General features: G+C 37.0%; 1 protein-coding gene and 1 pseudogene across 1 annotated transcript; one reads left to right on the forward strand and one right to left on the reverse strand.

The window, feature by feature from the left end:
• The first annotated feature begins 6,898 nt into the window (after window positions 1-6,898).
• LOC109148793 (far upstream element-binding protein 2-like) lies at window positions 6,899-12,644 on the forward strand. The gene is made up of 8 exons (XM_019296524.1): window positions 6,899-7,284; window positions 7,653-8,059; window positions 8,161-8,346; window positions 8,467-8,565; window positions 8,727-8,798; window positions 8,879-8,989; window positions 11,115-11,378; window positions 11,465-12,644. The coding sequence occupies exons 1-8, from the start codon at window positions 7,038-7,040 to the stop codon at window positions 12,287-12,289; spliced, it is 2,211 nt and encodes a 736-aa protein (XP_019152069.1). The 5' UTR covers window positions 6,899-7,037; the 3' UTR covers window positions 12,290-12,644.
• Window positions 12,645-14,530: 1,886 nt separating this feature from the next.
• LOC109148864 lies at window positions 14,531-21,866 on the reverse strand (annotated as a pseudogene).
• Window positions 21,867-22,481: the final 615 nt, after the last annotated feature.

Raw genomic sequence — 22,481 nt, forward strand, 5'->3', positions numbered from 1 at the left:
ATGAGGGTCCCATGTTTTTGTTTGCTGGTCTATTAAACCTGCAACAACTGCATCCCTTAATGCTTACAAGCCAAAGCTTAATTTTCCCCGCAGAAGTCCAACAAGGCCGGGGAGGTTCGCGTCGTTACTCAAAATAGTGTAAACACACATGCATACAAGACTAATCAATGGATTGTGACAACATCCTTCATATTCATATAAATGTATTCCAATCAGTTTGACACAGTGGTGACAAATAAATTCATAAATGCATATATACAAGGCTATTGACAAGTCATATGTTTAGGAAGTAGAGAATAGTGTGCCCACTTCAAGCATACATATAAACATAGCAGCAAGATATACATGATTTATGGATGAGTTGCACCTTTTGATACAATCTCAATATATTATCATGACCAACTAACATATTCACATGTCGTGGTGCAGCACATTCACTGCATTATGCTACACATAACTACATCAGTTTGGCTAGAGAGCGTTTCCTCATTCATGATTTGTAGGACCTAATTGAATGTTAGTACATTTGAGAATATAGGTGGAAAATACTAATTCAAAAGGAAAGTATAATAATATGTAATTAAGGTAATAACATTATTATTATTATTATTATTAAATGAATGATATTACAGAAATGTCCATAAATTTTGGGGAAAACTGAGCTATAGGAGGATTTTACTTATATATATATATATATATATATATATATATATATATATATATATATATATATATATATATATATATATATTTAATAATTATTTTAAAAAATGAGTTTTCTTTTGTGCATTTAGTTTATACTTCATTAGTTTTAATTTATTTATAAGATAGAAATAGTAAGTATTTACAATGACAACCCAAAAGTATATGTGAGTTAAGTTTTCAAAATTTACACTTATCATGTGTGTGGGAGGGAGGCAAAGAATAATTTTTTATTACAAATGGGAATCTAACGGTGGATATAGTAATCTGTGATCATATATGCCCATCTTAACTTTGAGGAGTTAATACCAGTTGGAGTCCTCCGAGTTTAAACCAGTTGGAGTCTAGCAATATAAATTATAATTAGAAAAATTATATTATAAAGTTTGCCTAAATACATGTTAATAAATTTATATGCATATACAATGTATTATACAATCATATAAGGAATTTTGTCAAATTAGAGTTTAAATTTTACTCATACAAAATTTAAATTTAATTTTTTTTTAAATTTCTTAATATAATTATCTTAGTTAGTATTCATATTGTTTGAATTATAATATATAAGTCAAGCACTTTGTAGTTTGTACTCAAATGGCATGTAGTGTGTTTTCCCATGTGAGAGGTCATGGGATTGAGCCTCAGTAGAGGTGTGAACAAATCGTATAATATATATATATATATATACAATCAGTTTAATTATGCAAATTTTCTTTTTTCTTTAAAAATATAAATCAAACCGAGAAAAAAAAAGGACCCGAACTGTAAGTAGAATTTCTCACCCCTAATTGTAGGTTCTTTTAATTACTATTATTACAATTCCGTTAAGTAAATTTACAAATTTATCAAGATATTATTGCATGTTCGTTAAATTACTATTGCAAGTTGATTAAGACACTACTGCAAGTCCTCTGAAAAAAAAAAAAAAAAAAAAAAAGTCACTACGATAAGTTCATTAAGCCATATATGCTCGTCTGAAACATTATTACAAATTCATTAAATTAATAATGCATACTCATTAAGCGACTATTGTAGGTACAGTAAGTCATCATAGGTCATCTATATTATTACTATACCACACATTTATTGTAAGAATATATTGAAAAAATATATCAATATGAGTGAATTTAAAATATCTCTATGAGATATTTTTAACGATATTACTTTTATAGATTGATTTTAAATGCATTTAAGCAATGTTTGGTTCATTATATTGGCAACATAGCCAGTCACGTTGCCAGGAATTGAACTCGGGTCTCCTGGGTGAAAGCCAGATATCCTAACCGCTGGACGACAACGGAACGCTTCCATGGATCATCTGTTGAAAATCATCTTATTATATATGGAACTCCAACTATATTATTATATATTGATTATATTCACTACATTGTCTATTATCTTTTTTGTGCACTACTTTTTTAATTAAATATCAAAGTTATAATACAAAATAATGCTATATATATATTTACCAAGTATTTTATTAATACCATGAAAAAATTAAAAAAAAATATAATTACTAAAGTCAATCATATTAATTACTTGAGGGATTTGTTGACAAAGAGAGTATTCAAATCACACAACAAATTGAATTGAGAACTATCTCGCAATATTCTTGTTTGACAATCAGCAGTTAGCAGTTAGCGTTAGCAGATTTGACCAGCGAATTATATCAACGGTTGGTAAAAAGATATTTAATAATAATAATAATAATAATAATAATAATAATTATTATTATTATTATTATTATTATTATTATTAATATTATTATTATTATTATTATTATTGTTTTAAATAAAAAAAAATATGATTAAATCAATCATATTAACTACTTGGGGGATTTATTAACAAAAAGAGTATTCAAATCACACAACAAATTGAAGTGAGAACTAGCTCGCACTGTCCTTGTTTGACAATCAGCAGTTAGCGGTTAGCGTTAGTGGATTATATTAGCAGATTTGACCATCGAATTATATCAATGGTTGGTAAAAAGATATTTGAAAATATTAGATGTTTAGATTAACATGTAAAATGACCTAAGGGTATAATAATAATAATAATAATAATAATAATAATAATAATAATAATAATAATAATAATAATAATAATAATAATAATAATAATAATAATAATAATAATAATAATAATAATAATAATAATAATAATAATAATAATAATAATAATTGTTTTAAAAAAATAAAAAATATAATTAAGTCAATCATATTAACTACTTGGGGGATTTATTAACAAAAAGAGTATTCAAATCACACAACAAATTGAAGTGGGAAACTACCTCGCAATGTCATTGTTTGACAATCAGCAGTTAGCTCTTCAACATTAGTATATATTTAATATTTTATGCCCTAATTTTTATTTGCTCCTCCTTATGTCCCGTATTTGGTTTCAACCATACCTATACAATTATTTTATTGACAATTATAATCAATCTTGACTATATTATCTTGCATTTGTAAACTTAGAATTACCTATTTAAATACGCAAATTCAACATGCATAGAACAATTCCAATATAATCTTGCCTTGATATACTTTAAAGTACTTATTTAAAAAAAAAAATATTTGGCATTATCCCAATCGGGCAATGCGCGTAAAAAGCTAGTAATTTAATAAAAGTAAAATAGAGTACTAATTATGTCATCTTTGATTGGGATGGGGTTCGAACCTAAGACCTTTCTTATTAAAATCAATGAATAGGTTAACGGTGAACTAACAGAAATTAACGGAAAAGATAATATTTAACAGAAAAGTTAACGGATAATCATATTCATTAAGGATAAATTAGGAAATCTTAAGGAAAAATTAAAATCTAATCAATCTGAGCCATTCATTTGATTAAAAAATTTGACCGTCATTTTTTATACCTATTATAGGCCTAACTCCCTTGGTTCTTATTATTAGTATTAGTATATAAGTATAGTAGATTTTCATTTTAAAATTTACATAACTAGATTGGACCAAGATTTTTTTTTATTGTTTGGCTTGACTTGCTCAAACTCATATTTAATATGAAATTGATAGCTGTAATGACTCTGCACTAAAGAAATTGAGGAAAAATGTTTTTTTTTTTTTAACTTGTGGGTCGAGTCAAGATTTGTTTTTTTGAGTTCAGCCTAGTCCAATTTATATTTTAATTGATCATGGTAAATGTGATAAGTCTAAACTAAAGAAATTGAAAAAATAAATATTTTTTAATCTTTTGGGTTATAGGCCAGGCAACGTAGATTTTTATTATTTAGCCCAGTCTGATCAGACCCATATTTGTACAGACTAGCCGAATCTAATTTAAATAATAATCAAATATAAGGTCGATTAACTCGTTTATTTGACATCACTCAAACTGAGAGAAAGAGAGAAAACTAAGAACGAGATAATCTACTCCGGTCTTTCCCTTTTCGCATCAAGGGTTGATGGGGTGTGCACACCCCTACAACCCCAGAATGCGTAATGGGCGGCCAGGGGTGTGCATTCGGTGGGGTGTGCAACTTGGACATTTATGTGCATTATCGACATCCCCACAGTGCGTGTCGGGAAGGATGGGGTGTTTGTTTACCGATAACGGAATCATTCATACTGCATATTCACTACTATTCCTAATTTGTTAATCGTGTTAATCACTAACAATGTTCTTATGCAGCTCAATACCCATGTCAGGAGACTAATGTTTGCAATGAAATTAATGTTATACCGTCTAGGACTAGTTATTGGGTGCCAACATGCAATGGAGAAATAAGCATGGTGAAGCCCTTCTTGAAGATCAACCGAAACCTTAATGTTGCACACTATTGGTCCCGGTTGGGTCGAAAGAGAGTCTAGAGAGAGAGAAGGGGGGGGGGGGGGGGGGGGAAGGTGAATAGACTCTACTCGAATTTTTGAAAACCACTCTCGGGGAGTAATGCACAGCGGAAAATGTGAGTTCGTTTTAGAGTATTCTTTGCACGTTTTTTATATGAAAAATTAGGGTTTGATTAGTATGTATGCAATGTAGGGAAGATAAATAACCGAAAGTAAAAAGAGAGTGAGAGAGAGAGAGATTTTTATAGTGGTTAAGCTATTAACGAAGCCTACTCCACTATCATTTCACAACTCGTGAAAGGGTTTGCACTATCACTCCAAGTACAAACAAAACAAGCTAGCTTCCTTGATCACTAAGTCGGACAGCTACTTACACAGGTTTTTCAACTACTAGAGTTTACTCCGCCTCTATCAACGTCTTCTTCTGAGTTGAGGGTTGGAAAGAAATAACAATGTTTTCCAACTTGTGAAATCTTGACTTGATGTTGCTTGAATCTTCAAATATACGTTGCAAGATTTCATTGTGTTGTGAAGACTTGAAGTATTGATGATCCTTTTTGAAAAGATTTCACAACTACACACTGGTTTTGAAAAGTTTTAGAATAATACTTGTTGAAGAGCTTTTCTAGATTGAGATTGAGTGATAAAAACCATCACCTTCTTCAGTGGTGAAGAGAGGTATTTATAGGTGAGGAAAATCCATCCGTTAGAGGGAAATGAAGTTTCAAACCTATTAACCAGCGTGTAAAAACCACTAGGCTTGGAGTATTTAATGCGGCTGTACTGTGTAACCGTTGACAACAAAAAGTTGTTTGTCTTTTTGTCCTTTCTCACTGACAAAGGTACAAATCATTTAATGCTCCTTGGTTTTTGAAAATCTCATTCCTAGGACACCATTTGTCTATGATGATTCACCTAGCAAAGAGACTTAGACAAATATGCTTCTAGTAGCATGTGAATTTTGTCTAATCAAGTCAGGCTTTTGACTTGTAGTCTCGGGTTATGCAATAACGAAAGATTGACCTTATCTTTCGTTAGGATCTTCATACATGAGAGATGGACCCTTCCATAACTTTCGGTCGCAATTGATCTATCGGTCTTCTCTTGATCTTCTCTTCTTCAAGTAGATCTAACTTAAAAACAACTCTGATTCGTGTAACTATACCGTTAAGCACGAATCACAATGTAAGTTGTAATTACTTTCGTCTAGCACGAAAGGTGTAAAATAACAAGAGTAAAATAGGGGTCTACATTCCGTGTTAGTTTCACGGATGCACAACATAACGCTCCCTTAGATGTACCATATTTTAATTCATGGTGCTAGGTGAACAATCAGTGGAGCGTTATGCTGTGCATCCGTGTGCACCATGCATGGTGCACACGGATGCAAAAACGACGTCATTTTGACGTCGACTTAAAAAAAAAATTCATAACTTCATAACTATACATCCAGAATTGCATAACTACACATCCATAACTTCATAACTATACATCCAGAATTGCATAATTATACATCCATAACTTCATAACTACAAATCCAGAATTGCATGCATAACTACACATCTATAACTTCATAACTATAAATCCAGAACTGTTTTTTTTTTTTTTTAAAGTGGGCCGCGCATTTTTACATCCGTGTGCACCATGCATGATGCACACAGATACACATCATAATTTGCCCAATGTTAGTACATGGGTCTATTTGACGGATAGTTATGCTGTGCATCCGTATGCACCATGCATGGTGCATACGGATGCCAAAACGACGTCGTTTTATTAAAAACCGCGCGTCTCTCCTTTTAAAAAAATTCAGGTTCGATTCCCAGCAACAACATTATATTGTTCATTCATTCTGGAATTTTAGTTCATAGATTATGGAATTATAGTTCATTGATTATGGAATTATAGTTCATCGATTCTGGAATTGTAGTTCATCGATTCTGAAATTTTAGTTCATAGATTATGGAATTTTAGTTCACTCATTCTGGAATTTTTAGTTCATAGATTAGATTCTGAAATTATAGTTCATCGATTATGAAATTTTAGTTCATTGATTCTGGAATTTTAGTTCATATGTTGTTGTTGGGAATCGAACCTGATTTTATTTTTTTAAGAGGAGACGCGCATTTTTTTAAAACGACGTCGTTTTTGCATCCGTATGCACCATGATGCATAGCATAATTCGCCCTTCTGCTTAAAAAAATTCTGATAGCATAATTCGCCCTTCTGCTTAAAAAAATTCTGATTTTTTGTTATATGGGCCGAACTGGAGATCCAGTAAATTGGGTCTTATATTGGAAACCCATTAGACAAACGGATAACAATCAGGCAAGCGGATACCTAAAGCCCTAAGCTACAGAGCTCGAAATATCTCACCATATATACAAACTCAGAGAGTCTATGGACATACAAATACAATCGTGTTTCCCGATTCTCGCTTCTCACAATCTCACACTCTCCTAGAAAGGCCTCTCTTTTACACGTTGCACCGCTTTCGTTAGGGTTTTCAGGAACGTCCGGATCGCAATGGCGGATGAGGAGGTAGTGGTGGCAGCGACATCGGTGGCGAACTCCGATAGTCTCAAACGGAAGCTTGAGGATTTGGAGCAATCCGCTCCAGGTGAGTCGCTATTGAAGAAGGAGGAGGCCGAGCCAGATTCGGTCAATAAAGCCGACGAGGAAGAGGTGGAGGGCGGTGAAGGTGAAGATGAAGCTCAAGCTGATGGGTCTGAAGCTAAACGACCTCGTCTTGAGGAGAAAACCGATGAATTAGGTATTTTAGTGATTTTCCCTTCTCCTCTGGAACTCAAAGCTATGCGGTTATTTGTTATGCATATATTCTGGCTTGTGTTCTACTTCGCAAATGTGCACATGTATTTTCTTAATATACATGGCATTTTAAAGGGAAATTATATTTCACTTATCTTGCGTGTTGTATCAAATATCAATAGAGCACATGGATATACATTAGGTTTATTTATTGCTCACTGTTTGAGTTCTTTTACATAGTGGTGGTTTCATTAAAAAAATAGCAGCTTGCTTCTTTACATATTTCATCTAAAAAGAAAAAAAAGTATAAGCTGGGTTATCTACATGACATTAGCTTGTAATGCTATATTTCTGCATAAATTCCATTTTCAGGTGCTGAGAATGGACATACAGAGGAGAAGAATGGGGATGAGTCAAAAGAGGATGATACTGAAGAGAAGCCAGATGGTTTGGATAATAATGAACAGTTGGATAATGGCCAAGGAGTGGAGAATGATGCTCCCAAGACCACCATCAGTGAACAACCTGCTCCAATTGATGATTTGCAAACAGAGAAACCTCAGACTGAAAATGTTCCAGAAGAACCACCTGCTCCAATTGATGATTTGCAAACAGAGAAACCTCAGACTGACAATGTTCCAGAAGAACCATCTAAAGGTGAAGATCAGGAACCATCTACTACTGATATCCCTCAACAAGGAGATGCTCCTAATGAGCAAGAGAATAGAGCATCAGACACCCAATCAATGTCACGCAAAATGGAGGTCCCTAATAATAAGGTTCAAGGATAAAGCACCCTGATTTTTTGCAAATGATCAAGTATGTCTCACTGTGCAGAAATATCTAATGGTTGTCTTTGCCTCATTTCGTGGTTGGACAGGTTGGTGTACTTATTGGCAAGGGTGGGGAAACTATTCGACATCTGCAATACAATTCTGGTGCCAAAATTCAAATCACACGTGATGCTGATTCTGACCCTCGTTCCTCAACTAGGTCTGTTGAACTAATTGGAACTTTGGAAAATATAGAGAAGGCTGAGAAATTGATAAAGGATGTCATAACTGAGGTCTGTGTCCGACTTTTATCATCTGTATAGCTTATGCTGCTTACTGTAGTTCTACTTTTTTGCTTCTTCCCATTTCTGTGTGATATCATTTTTGGATGTTTAACTAAATTTCTTCTCTAGGCTGATGCTGGAGGATCTCCTTCCCTTGTGGCTAAGGGCTTCAACCCTGTGCAATCTGTTATTGGAGATCAAATTGAGATGCAAGTTCCAAATGAGAAGGTTTGCTTTCGTTGTTCCTTCAAATCTTTTTTTTTTTTTTTCATCTTTTTTGTTCCCTCCCCTTTATTATTATTATTATTATTATTATTTTTATTTTTATTTTTTTAAATTTGCCTGGTATAGTAGTGCATAATTGAATGTTTTTATTTTTATTGGTCCAGGTTGGTTTAATTATTGGAAAAGGTGGAGAAACTATCAAGAGCCTCCAGACCAGATCAGGAGCACGCATTCAGGTAGTGTATACTGACTATGAGGTGATAAATTTTTCATACAAAGTTCTAAAACTGATGTTTTATCTTTCTATTTCTTTTAGCTGGTGCAACTTCCTGAAGGAGAACAATCAAAAGAAAGAACTGTGAGAGTGACTGGTGATAGAAAGCAGATTGAGCGGGCTAGAGAAATGATTCAAGAAGTCATGGATCAGGTTTGTATTCATTATCAATCCTGTTGTTTAAATACTTCATGTTTGGTGTAACAAATTTTACTGTTGATATTTGAATGCAAAGCATGATTCTTCTTATGTAGTTTTTTTTTTTTTCCCTTCTATATTCTTCCCCTTTTTAATTTGTATACCAAGATCTAATCATTTGGCATGCATATTGTGAGTATATGACTTGTTATGTCAATATTGATCAAGTTTGAATTCTGGTTTTTTGGGTTAAGTTCGAATGAAAATTCTCATCTAAGGCACTCTGTTTGTGCTCTTTGTGAATCTTACAACATGGAAGGATACTTAACTGTTACCTTCACCACTTTTTTTTGGCAATTTATATGCTTTGATTTATTTATGTACAAGATCATATGATGTATCATAATTAGATATAAGAAATTGAAATGTCTCTTTGTGTTCAAAGGGAGGTTGTATGGTATCCCAAATCTTTGAAGGTTTTTTTTTTTTTGCTTAGATAGGGTCTTAGATTTTTCTAGTGTCATGACTCGTGACTTTATAGCTTAATGCATCTGCTCACTTTGCTAGATCTTTACTGTTTGAGCATATGTGCTGAAATAGAGATGTATTAAATTGCATGTACTTGTAGACATTACTTTATTTGGGTTGCAGCTGTTCATGAGTTGGAAAAATATCCCCAATTAGGCGCCAGAGATTTTTCTATTCTTGAAAATTTTTATAAGCATCTTCTTGCCAAGGTCACTTGAATGCAGTTAAGGTGGTCTTATATTGAAATGAGATGTCGGTTGCCATGATGTTTTTCATGTTAAAGGTGCCAATTCCAGCTGGTTGGCTTTAAAAATGCAGATTTGGATTTTGCTTTTCACATCAGGTCAGCATTGCCTTCTTCGTGTAGCAATAGACAACTACTATTCACTCTCATCCACAGAAGAGAGGTATCAAGCATTAGTCCCCCCACAATAGCAGGCTGTGTATAGTTGGTAAGATTGCTTTGTGACCTAACCCCAAAATAATAGTGGTATTAAAGACTACGTTATACTAACCTGGGTGTTCTTTGGTATACACCGTGTTCTGTGCACAAGTCATGTTACAGAATGTGTCCTCACTAGCTAAATTGTCCTTCATGTTGTTCCAATCCATATAATCCATATATTGAATTGTGCTGATGTTATCTTGGAGAACTAGAAGATATGACACTTTACCTATTTACCTATTGATTTGCTAAGAGCTTGCTGTCTGCTGTTCGGAAATAACAATGTGAGCGCTGAATGATTGTCATATTAGTGAAGGTTATTTGAAAAGCTAATTATAATTTATGTAGATTTAAAAAATGAATGGTCTTCTGCTTGTAATGAAGACTTTCATTGATTGGTAGGAGTGCTAGGTTAGTGGTTTTATCTCTTCATTCTGTGTCCCATCCTACTGTTATGAACTTTGAAACAACAGAAAAGATAAACATACATTACTCTTCTTTCCCCATGCAAACTGAATCCTATCTCATTTCTCTTGCTGGATTTTTGCTTAGTTCGTTGCCTGAAGTTGCTTATGCGAATGGATTTATAATATTGGATTAGTTCATTCTGGCACATCTTACGGTATAGCTGTTGACAGCCTGATATATCTTTCTTTTGGGGAGGAAGGTAGGGTTCATGAATATGGAAACATTATTATTTTTAGTAGCAAGTATTATTTGTGGCTTAGTATCAGGTTAAACTTTGGGCTTATACATTCTATTTTATATACATCCTTTTTGTTTGAGATACTTGTGAACATTTAGTACGGAGTAGTAATTTATGCATAGGCACTGTGTTGTGAATTCTGGTTATTGCTGCTCTTTTTACCCCATTCTTTCTGCTAAGTGGATGAATGATAACATGTCCAAAGCATGCCACCTTCATTTGTTGCTGTTTTGATTATTATTACAACTTGATGGTTTTCACTGTTCATTTTTATATCAGTTTTGACAGTTTCTGCATGTACTTTGTTTTCTAAGAACCAAGATTAATTGCTACCTTCTGTATTGCATGATATAGCAAACAAAGGTTTCTTTGAAGATATTTTAAATTAAATTTAGTATTTCTCTCTTTATTTTGAGTAAGCTCTATGCTAACTTGGCGTTATCTTCTAATTGCTTCTTTAGCATGTAAGATCATCTCCTCACTCTATGGGGTATAGTCAGCAGACCTTTCGCCCACGTGGACCTGTTGCCCCACAGTGGGGACCACATGGTCCTCATTCCGTACAGCATCCGGGGTATGACTACCGACAGAGAGGACCTTATCCGTCTCATAGTCCACAATACCCTGCCCCAGCATATGGTAATTATCCTCCACAGCCGGCACCTAGAAGTGGCTTTGGACCAAGTTGGGAGCAAAGGCCACCTATGCAGGGGCCTCCACCTCAGGTTGGTTGGTTCTTTGATTATTGGCAAATTGGTCTTATTGCCGTGTGCATAAGCAATTGAGCTCACCTATGAGCCCTCTTTCTCAGGCAAACTACAACTATGGGCAACCACATGGGCCGGATTATGGGCAATCTCATCCCTATCACCAGCCACCTCATGGACAGAATTATGGGCCTGGGTACAACGACATGAAGTATTCTAGTCAAATGCCGACCCAAAATCAGTATGGAGGACAAGGGATGCCTCAGCAGATGGCATATCCTCAAGGTGGTTCACATCAAGGTTACAGTGGACATGATCAATATGGTAAACCTCCATCATATGGTATGCATCCACAGGCATCTCATGTCCAACATTACAGCCAGCCTAGGGCTAACCAGCCTGGTGAAGTCCCTTACCAGGCCCCCCCTATGGTTTCAACTCAAGGATATGGCATGAATATGCCACCTCAGCAACAGTACCCTTATGCAGCTACTGGGCCTATGCAGCAGCAAACTTATCCCCCATATGGTTCTGCACCTGCCAGTGATGGTTACACCCACCCACAACCACCTACAACAGCACCGGGTCCTGTTTATCCTCAGCAAGGGGCTCAGCCTGTATCTGGGTATGGTCAGCCTGTTGCGCAGCAACCCCCTGCATATGCTCAAGTTGGGCAACAGCCTGCTGCTTATGGTTCATATCCTTCGCAACCGGCTGACAACAGTGCAGGTTATGGGTATCAGGCACCAGCAGATCCTTCTTATGCTAGCACCCAGTCTACAGCAACTTACAATGCACAGTCAACAGGTCAGCAAGGTTATGCTCAACCAGCTCCCACTCAAACTGGCTATGATCAATCCGTTGCTCAGCAAGGTGGTTATGTAAGTCAACCTACACAAGCGGCAGCGGGTTACGGGAATAGTGTATGATCTCACCCTGGTTGTCCTATATACGATTCAGGCATATGGTGTGCACCATGCTCTAATTATCTGATGGGAGTTGGCCATGAGAAATTAGCTGCCTGTGAGATTAGCTTGCAACTTCTTGCATCTGTGTCAATTAGGATCTACTCTACTCTGGGAAGGAATGACGCTAATCTTCTGTTGTAGTTTTCCTTTTACCCTAGCGGCTAGGTTATTTCCTTCCCATTTTACTTTGATTTAGCTGTCATAAGTCATTATGTAATCCTTACTACACTTATGAGGATATGTTAACATTTTGTTTGGACCTGCTTTCTTGCTTTAATTTTATAAGCACATTTTTCATGAACTTTTCCACCTTCAAGGTGTGTTCCAAATCCTTCTTCTATTCCTCTTAATAAGATTGATTGACAGAATCAATATCATTTTCAGTCTCTTGGTTGGTTGTAATGGAATTTTTATTTTTAGTTATAAGGTATTTTTAATTTTTTTTCTTGACTTTTTAAATAAATTAATAGTATTATTATCATTATTTTTCTTTTAAATACATGACATATGTGTGCTGAAAGGCTTGGACAAATCATCTGGAAAGCTGTCTCAGATAAGAGGTGGAAACGAATCAAACTTGCTTGCCAGGTATGGACCTCACTTTCGCTGGACCTCACTTTCGCACTTATTTTTTGTTGATGATCCGGTGTTATTTGCTTAAGCTTTGCAGGACCAAGTAAACGTTATTAAAGATTGCTTAGACATACTCAGCATGGCTTCGGGCAAGAATGGAAGTCTCAAGTCTGCAACAATGAGATTGCTGTTAGGCCTATTGGCGATGCTTGGGATTAACCGAATGACAAACCTATATCTTGGGGTGCCTTCACTTCATGGGAGAGTGGCGAACAATTTTTTCACACACCTGATTGATAAAGTTAATGCTTGGCTGGATGGGTGGAAAATGAAGCATCTGTAGTTATGTGATACAGTTGATACACTCCTTCCTAGAGGTATATGTGACGTGGCTGACAACAGGAAAGTCACGTAGTAGGTGTACGAACAATGAACTTGTCGTTTCTTGCAAAGCTGGGTTGGAGGCTCTTGACAAGCTGTGGACTTAGGTGCTCTGTACAAAATACACCGGGCCCAAACGGGGTTCGAGCAAGTTAGTGTCGAGACCTATTCAATCCAACGCCCTCAGCTCACACTGGTTAAGGATGAAATTAGAACGCCCTCAGCTCACACTGGTTAAGGATGAAATTAGAATGAATGTCAACTCGAGAGAGAATAGGTTCTGGATGGATCAATGGACAATAAGCCCCTTTGTGATAGCTTAGTGGCCAACATTACTGAGAGTGGCGGGCTAGTGCCTAGTGGGAAGTGGGAGTGGGATGGAAATGGCATGAAACTCAGTACCTACTCCGGGATGATACCTTGAGAAAGCTCCAGATAGATAGATGATGAAGATCAATGAGAGCAACAAGGAGAAGGATGAAGCTCTCTGGTTGATGGAAGGGTTGGGTAAGCTCTCTGCAAACTCAATGGTACTATATTAAAGGAGACAATGCGGTTTTACAGGATCCTAGCCAGAAACAGATATGGATAGGTTGATGGGTTTTCCTCATAGGAATGGGTATGAAAGTGATTGTTATTGTTTGGTTGATAGGTTTTTAGAACATTACTATGAGTTTTGAATACCCATCAATTGAAAAATTCATACCCAAATAAAATAAGGGTTTCATTCTCTTATTTATTCTTAAGCACTAGTATTAGTAACCATTCTCATTCCACCCTATTACCAAGCATATTAAATACTTTCACCAAAACCCATTACCATTACAAGTATTTGATACCCATAATGATTCCGATTCCCATGTGCGAACCAAATACACCGATATATTCTCATATGATGTGCTTTCAATTGGTTTACATGTACATAAATGGTTAATAATAGGTTAGGTAGAAAATGTGAAGGTTATTTTTGGATTAAGGTTTACAATGTTAGGTAGACTCTAGTCCATAGTATAATTTGAGGTAGGTTGGAGCTTAGTAATTTGGAAGAAACTTTTTTTTTTTTTTTTAATACTAATGACTTTATTAGTAGTATCTGTTCGTAACTGCTTTCTCAACTAAATGAAGCACAAAAAGTCAATATCACTTTCACTAAGGCTCGAACCCACAACCTCCCTTATGAGGGAGCAACTTGATGTCATTGGACCACAAGGTCCTTGGGGAAAGAAATTGATTTTTTTTTTTTTAAGATTTTAATCTGAGACAACAAGATATACAATTCAATTATACATTATATATAAGAATTATAACTAATAATTCCAACCACAAACACCAGGGAATGAAAATTAAAACCTCAAAACAAGGGGGCACGTAGTTTAAAACTCAGAATCCTAATTTCCTACACAAGAATTCATGCAGCAACTGCAAATAGCTCTTAGAAGGTTCTTCTTTTGGCAACCTCAGAGCCCGAGCAATCTCTTCAAACCCCGCCTGCTGCTTTAGATACCCTGAATTTTCAACAACGTTGTAGCTCATCTCCTTGTTTTGCTGTTTTGGCTTTGTCAATGCCCATTGCATTGCCCAGATTGCCAGTGGCCTCATGTAACACAGCGATCTGTACCGGTCATCGGAGTTCCATCCCTCTGGCGTTTGGAACGCAAATCTATTCTCACAGAACAATCCGTTAATGTTTCGTTTCAACTAAAAGTTTAAACTGACGGTGAGACTACTACAAATTTATATTTTGGGGGTATTTGGTAAATAGCTGTTAGCTGATTCGATCAGTGAGTTTGACTAGTTGATAAATTAACTGATTGTAGAAAAGTGTTTGGTACTGTTAGCTGATTCAAAAAGTTGATCGAAAAAGCTACTTTGAGTAGTTTTTTGAATTTTAGCATTTTGGAGCAATACGTTGTTACAAAAAAGTTAATTAATCAAACACTCATATTGATTGTTTAACCAAGTTAAATAGCTAATAATGGTCAAATAAGTCAAAATTGGCTAATAGGCTAACTATTTGGTAAAAGAGGGCTTTTATATGTTATGTGCCCAACACAACTTGTTTAGTACTATGTTTCGAAAACTTTGAGATATTCATCTGACTGCTACAATGTAATGCAGGTAATGCCAATTTCATGTCTTTCTTGCAGGAAATGAAAAGAAGTGAAAGGATTTATTACTTACCCCAGGCCTGTTTCAGACCAGACTGTTCCATGGATGCCACTTGCAGTATGAAATGCCATTTCCACAAGCCCTTCCTGTATCATAGCAGCAGCTAAAGAATACGTAACTCCTGTCCATATTTCTCTCGACTGCATTGCCGTTTTATCCACCTTCCCGTTTGGCAGCATCCCGTTTACTGCCCCACGCGTCCCTCCTTTGAGTTTCAACACGTTGAAGTCGTAAATTTTCTGTAGAGCACTTCTGATCTTCTCTTCACTCGCGATAGGTGAAAGCCCGCTTGCACTAGCATACCTGTGAAGTATCAAGAACAGAAGAGCTGTTGGGGTTGGAAAAAGTTAAGGTTGGATTGGCTTAACTGTCACATAGGAATAGAATCAGTGTTGCAAAAATTCCGCCTAGACACCGATTAATCGGCGCCTAGCGTATCACCGGTGGTCTAGGCGGTTGGCTGGCTAGGCGGCCGACTAGGCCGCTTAAGCGCCGCCTAGGCATTGACTAGGTCGCCTAATTGGCCGATTAGCTATTGTTCATTTCTTTTTTAAATGGGTTATTTCACTCAAAACAGCATCGTTTTGATTGAAATAACCCTAAATTTTTCAAACATCTGTATTAAATAGTTTATAATTATCAAGGCTTAAAAAAATAAAAATTTTAAACAAATTTTTAAAAAATAAAAAATAGGTGCCGATTAATCGCTGCCTATGCGCTAGGCGCTCCCCGAGCGTCCGATGAGAGCCTAGCGATTTTTTCAACCATGAATAGGATAGTAGACACATACCATTGGCCTGCCAGTTGATCAGCTTGAATTGAAGAACTTGATGATCTGCCACTGTTATCGTAGTTGAAGTACGAACCATTCCATAACGTGTCGTATGCAGCCTTTGCCTTTTGAAACCGGAGCCAGAGGTAATCTGCAGCTTTGAGATCATCAACTTCTCGAGCCAATGCTGAGGCGGCTTGAAGAGCAGCCACCCAGAGCCCACCACAATAAGCACTCACGCCCTTAACGGTCCAAGCATCATATGTCTGATCGGGGAATCCTTCGTTCTCAATCATGCCATCGCCATCCTTATCGAACTGGTCCATGTAAGCCACTGCCAGGTACACTGATGGCCAGACAGCTCGAGCAAACTCTTTATCCCCGGTGGCATAGAAATCCCTATAGACCTGAAGAATAAACTTAGAGTTCAAGTCTTTCCATCTGTCCGTGTTGAAGAAGTTGTATGCGTTCACTTCAAACCACGGGTCGTTGAGTCCAATATCATGAGGAACAGCTCCAAGAGCGTTCCATCGCTCAGGACTCCCATTTTAGAAGGGTCATGCATCATAACCGCCATTGCAAAGTCTCTCTGGATGCTCAGCTCGAGTTTCGGGAATAGCATAAGCAGCGCGTAAGAGGAATAGAAGTGGACATCATAGGTGTTCCACATGTGATATTCAATCCCTTCGAGATAGAGGACCTGACCGACGTTCTCCTCTCCATCTCGAAGCAGGTAAGTGCCAAACGCGGAGTTTGATGCTACGGGTGAGTTCATTTTATCAATTGTATGTTTCATCCTCTCGAGTAAGTTGACATGAATGTTATCAGTTCGACTGCCACTACTATAAACCATCTCGGATTTTGGCTTCTCTAAACTAAATTTCCTTTCTCCAATCGTTGCAATGCTTTGCATAGGTAAAGAGCCATCTGTGACCAAAAAAAAAAGGGTATTGTCAATGTTGAAAAAATCGCTAGGCGCCTGGGACCGCCTAGAACGCCTAGGCGGGCGCCTATGCGCGATTTTTGCAACACTGGGTATTGTAGAACATATCGTATAATAACAGATTTCACTTTCGAAATTTACCTGTCCAGATTGTGCCCCCCGCATTAAGGTAATATAGCTCGTTGAAAAGAGTGACACGGTACCTGAGGAGAAGATTTTGAGACTCGAAAGTAATTATAAGGTTCGAGGAATTGAACTACTAAAAACATTTAGCAAAAGAATTGTCTGCACTGAACCATTCTGGGAGTGTTTGGTCTTCAAGTATCTCCTTTTGCCATTCTTCAATCTCGTCCTCCCAGTTGGCGTGTTCTAAGATTAAAGACAGCCCAACAGGCAACATAAACATATGCCACACAGTTCTTACGAATCCTAGATAACTAATGGCAGGGTCATTTGAGTCGTTCATTCGCAATTACCTAGGATTGCATCCCGAGCAATAGCTGCAGCAGCATCTCCATGAGTTCCATAGAATTTTGTATATCGCCTGTCAAAGATCAAGGTGAAGCATTTCAGGCCATTGATCACGAGCAGTTCAGGGTTTTAGGCTCACAGCTTTATTTACCAACCTATGGTAAGTCTTGCCTTTAGGAAATCTTATTTCCGGGCAATCCCATGCTAACGAGAATGTAACAGTACGGACCGCACCAGAAGGAACAGTCACAGTGGCGGCTAAAGCTGCTCCAATTGATGACCCCGGTTCTGAAAGGGTCGGTGTTTGATCATCCTTAAGATGGTCAAACGAACCATGCTGTAACAACAAATGGAAACCGTACTGAAGTTAGTATAGTATAACAAACATAGATTTGTACTATGATGGAATGGAAAAGATCAGTTAACCTCTTCGATTTGATTCCATATGTCTTTTGCTGTTGCGTTGTTGGAATCTCCCGATATCGAGAAGCATCGACACTCAGAGATACAGACTTCCTCTGTCTCTCGAGCTGCCATGGCAAAAGTTACCGGGGGATGACCATTTGAAGTACTAAAACAGATAGAATTCCATTAGTATAAAACTCAGCTATAGGTCAAATGAGAAGTGGGAAGAAAACAGTATCAATAGAAGTGAAAGAACACACTTGTGATGTAGGAGAATGCAGTGTACACCATCTTGCTTCCTGAAAAGAACGAGTTGCGAATTATACTGGTGGATAAGCAGTCAGCGAGAATCTTAACGAGGAACAATGGTGTTAGGATCAAGTGCTTGCCACTATGCCAAAAACTATAGCTAGTAGTGAAGACGCAACTTTATTTCCTCATTGACCGCTATCACATTTTCGAGAGTCAGGTGTTGGGCTTGCCCGGGCTTGCCCCCTTCACCGGCCTTTGCCCAACAATCCCCTAGCTACCAATTGATGGACTTGGCCCTTTATCGGCCTCTGCCCAACAATTCCCCTTTCTAGCATCTGCTAGTTTTAACTACTCTAATATTGCTTGTTAGGATTAAGTGCTTACTATTACATCAAAAGTTATAACTAGTAGTGAAGGCGCAACTTTATTTCCTTATAGATTGTCATCACATTTTCGAGAGGCAGGGTGTTGGACTTAGCCCTTTACTGGCCTCCGCCTAACAATCCTCTAGTTACCAATTGATGGACTTGGCCCTTTACCCGCCTCGGCTCAACAATTCCCCTTTCTAGCACCTGCTAGTTTTAACTGCCTTGTTAGGGTTAAGTGCTTATTATTACATCAAAAGTTATAGCTAGTAACGAATGCGCAACTTTATTTCCTTATAGAGTGCCATTACATTTCCGAGAGGCAGGGTGTTGGACTTAGCCCTTCACCGGCCTCCGCCCAACAATCCTCTAGCCACCAATTGATGGACTTGGCCCTTTACCTGCCTCCGCCCAACAAATGGAAACTGAATCTTATATTGTATTAAGCTTACTTGGTCTTTTCATTAAGATGATTGCCGGAGAATCCAGAAGTTCCACCCACTGAATTCTGCAGATGGGATAACAAGGGGATTAAAGATAAACTGCAGGCACCCATTATTAAAATCACTTGCAATCCACAAGCAAAAATTTGTAAAAATCGTCGAGAAATTGAAAGGTTATGTTGACATACAGCCCATGTGAAAAGCAAGGAGACATCTGCATCAACCATTCCAGCATTGGAGAGCTGCAGGAAAAAGAAAACGCAAAGTCTTAGCTTGAAATACTAGTAAAAACCGCTAAGAATCCTTCACGTGCTCCTTTTACCGTAAATACAAATACTGATACGGGGAGGCTGCTCTCCTTATAGTTGTGTGGAATAAAAGGAGAAACTTGGCGACATATAATTTTCAGCTCGGGATCAGGAGTACCTGGACGAGAAACGGGATAAAAATATGAAAGGGCGGGCAATAACTATAAACAGAAAGGCCTCTGAAGTTAACTCTCGATGAATACCATCATACACAGTCCAAGCTCTGGGATATAAACCATGATATGTGCACTTTTCTCCATCAAGGTTCCAATTCCAAGATTCGATTCCCGATCCTTTACCCGCCCTGTGTATCCAGTTATATCTATAGAATCAGCCGTGTTTTCAAGTTTTGGACAATTCTACAGCCATGAAGACGAAAAAAGAAAACTCAGAAGCGTACTTGATCTCATTAGGAGGAGTTGCGGAGCATAACACTGACGAAAACTTTTGTCCATTAGGCCGTGAAACAAAAACCTAAAAACGACCAGTTGTCAAGACACCTTTCAGCAGTTTTGCAATGTGATTGATAACGGTTTTCAATTACTTACAGAAAACTGGTTTGACAGAATCGGAGTATCTTCACATTGTCTCTGGAATAACTGATAGCGTTGAAACTCGCCTCTAAAGCTTCTACCAATGCTTCCTGCACTGAATGTTTCGTTAAGTTATTATGAAATACTACACGGTTTACCATTCTACATTGCATTCGTTTCATTCAAATGCGGAGTTTTTGATAGGCCAAGGAATTAAGGGCTATCACTCACCCAATACCGCCTAATGGAACGCCATGGTAACACGAGATCAGCCTTTTGTTATAAGGATCCATTATCGATGGCTGAAAAGGAGCAACACAATACATACCTATTTATCGAAGGTCGAACAAAGTTCATAAAACTAATATACACAATGTAAATACCGTTCCCTTTGCAGCTTCTTCATTTATATGCCTATACAACCGCAAACCTAGAGGAAGCTTTACGACAACAAAGTAAACCAGGTCAGCTTATGTACACAAGGAGGCATACGAGATACGACTATGTTTTTGCAGTACATAGTAGTGGAATAGAAGGGCGGGATTGGATTCAACCGAGGCCAGGAATGGGGCTTAGCTACCACTGAGCTAAGCCCCGAGCGCCTACTCCGTTACAATGCAGTATCTGTTCATAACTATTTTCTCAACCTACTAAAGCACAAAGAGTCAATACTGACTCCACTGAGGCTCGAAGCCTCGAACCCACAATCTCCCATATGGGAGAGCAACTTGGTGCCACTAGACCGCAAGGTCCTTGGCTGGTGCAATATAGTTTAATGAAGTGAGAAAGTGTTTGAAGCTTACCATGTGCATTATCTCGGGAATTCTCATAGTAAATTCGGAAGGTACAATTGAAGCTGAGTTTAGTTTCCGCTGCCAAGTCAGTGAAGGAAGATTTCCCAGACAACCCTATTTACGACAAAAGAAGAAGAAGAAGAAGAAGAGGAAAATAAGAAGAAAGAAACTTTAAACAACAAAAATATTGTTCTAAAAGTTCTACCTTTGGCAAAGAATTTGAAGAAGACTCATCTTCTCCATCCAAAGATTCATTCCTCACCATCATGACTACAACAAAGAGACAACATATTAACAAACATGTTATCTGCATTATTTATACACAGAATTTATAAATGACTAAACCCAATTCTACCAATGTGTCAGCTAATGTCTTGGGTCAAGAAACAAAACTGCTGCATTTCTCCTATCATTCTTACAAACTTCCTCACTCAATTCTCAGAAACAGATTATTGTCAAGAGATTATTTTTAGGGAAAATTGCATTTTTTGTCATCCAATTATACCCCAGGTACAGACTTAGTCCCTAGTTATATGCGTGACCATCTTTAACCCCTAAGTTATGCATGGAGTGGCAATTTTAGTCCTTGAAGGACCAAATCAGCCACTTTATTAAGTGACAAATTAGTGGTAGAAATAGTCTCCGAGAGACTAAAATGGTCACGCATATAACTCATGGACTAAACTTGTACCACGGGTATAACTAAATGACCGAAAATACAATTTTTCCTTATTTTTATAAAAAATGTAAAATTCCCATTAACCAATTATTGTGGGAAAAACAAACTTCTTTATGTGATGAGTTTTCTTAGCAGAATGTAACTTTATCCAATCCCAACACAACAAAAAAAGAACATAGTGATCCAGAATGTTAACAGAGAATGAAGAAAAACTGTGAATTTGAGCATATACCCAGATATATATATGCACAACAAAGTTGTAACACTAACAATTTATGAAAATAAGGAACCACAAAAGATGCTATATATATATACCCAGATTAATGAGGAAATAAGACAGTTCAGTAAATACCTCTGAGATCAACAACAATAGACTCTTTCTTTCTTACAAGTCTGAGAGCTGTATGTATCTGAGGTGTAAATGAGACTTTTAAAATTGAAGAAATCAAGAACAAAAAAAAAATAATAATAATAATAAAATAAAAGATGCTATAGTTGGTGGGTTCTTGCAATCTTGCCTTCTTGGATATAGACATTTAGTAGTAGGTATGATTATGGTGAAGTGGACGTCCTTTCAAAAAAACAAAAAAAAATGGTGAAATGGACGTTTAGAGTAAACAAGGAACATTTTCTACTTATTTATCCAAACTTAAATGAACAAAATCTACACTAATGATATTTTAAAGTCAGACCAATGAATTTTAACTTCTAGACATCATTGATTAAATTCGAGTGTCGCTTGGAATTACACACATACATATTGTTAACATGGTGAATTTAATTAAAATTTCTGAATTTAATTACTTTTGATATCCTATACACCTACACGCAACAAATATTTTTGTTAGGTTTTTTTTAGCTACATAGGAGGGAGATGGAGCGTGCCTGGTTCGCTGAGCGCGCACCAAGCAAGAGTGGCCCTATTTTTTTCCTCATTGTGGACTCTATAGAAAACCTTCATCAGTGCAATCTCTTTCCTTTCTTTTCTCTCCTCTAACTTAGCCCCTCTAAACAAACCCAAAAAAAAAAAAAAAAAAAAAAAAACTCAAATGAGGTATATATTCG

The sequence above is a fragment of the Ipomoea nil genome, unplaced genomic scaffold (genome assembly GCF_001879475.1).
Source record: "Ipomoea nil cultivar Tokyo-kokei standard unplaced genomic scaffold, Asagao_1.1 scaffold2144, whole genome shotgun sequence".
Lineage (NCBI taxonomy): Eukaryota > Viridiplantae > Streptophyta > Magnoliopsida > Solanales > Convolvulaceae > Ipomoea > Ipomoea nil.

Coding starts and splice junctions, on each gene's coding strand:
- LOC109148793 (XM_019296524.1), top strand. CDS start 7,038: ATGGCGGATGAGGAGGTAGTGGTGGCAGCGACATCGGTGGCGAACTCC. Junction 8,060..8,160: donor TGGAGGTCCCTAATAATAAG/GTTCAAGGATAA, acceptor GTGGTTGGACAG/GTTGGTGTACTTATTGGCAA. Junction 8,990..11,114: donor TTCAAGAAGTCATGGATCAG/GTTTGTATTCAT, acceptor TTGCTTCTTTAG/CATGTAAGATCATCTCCTCA.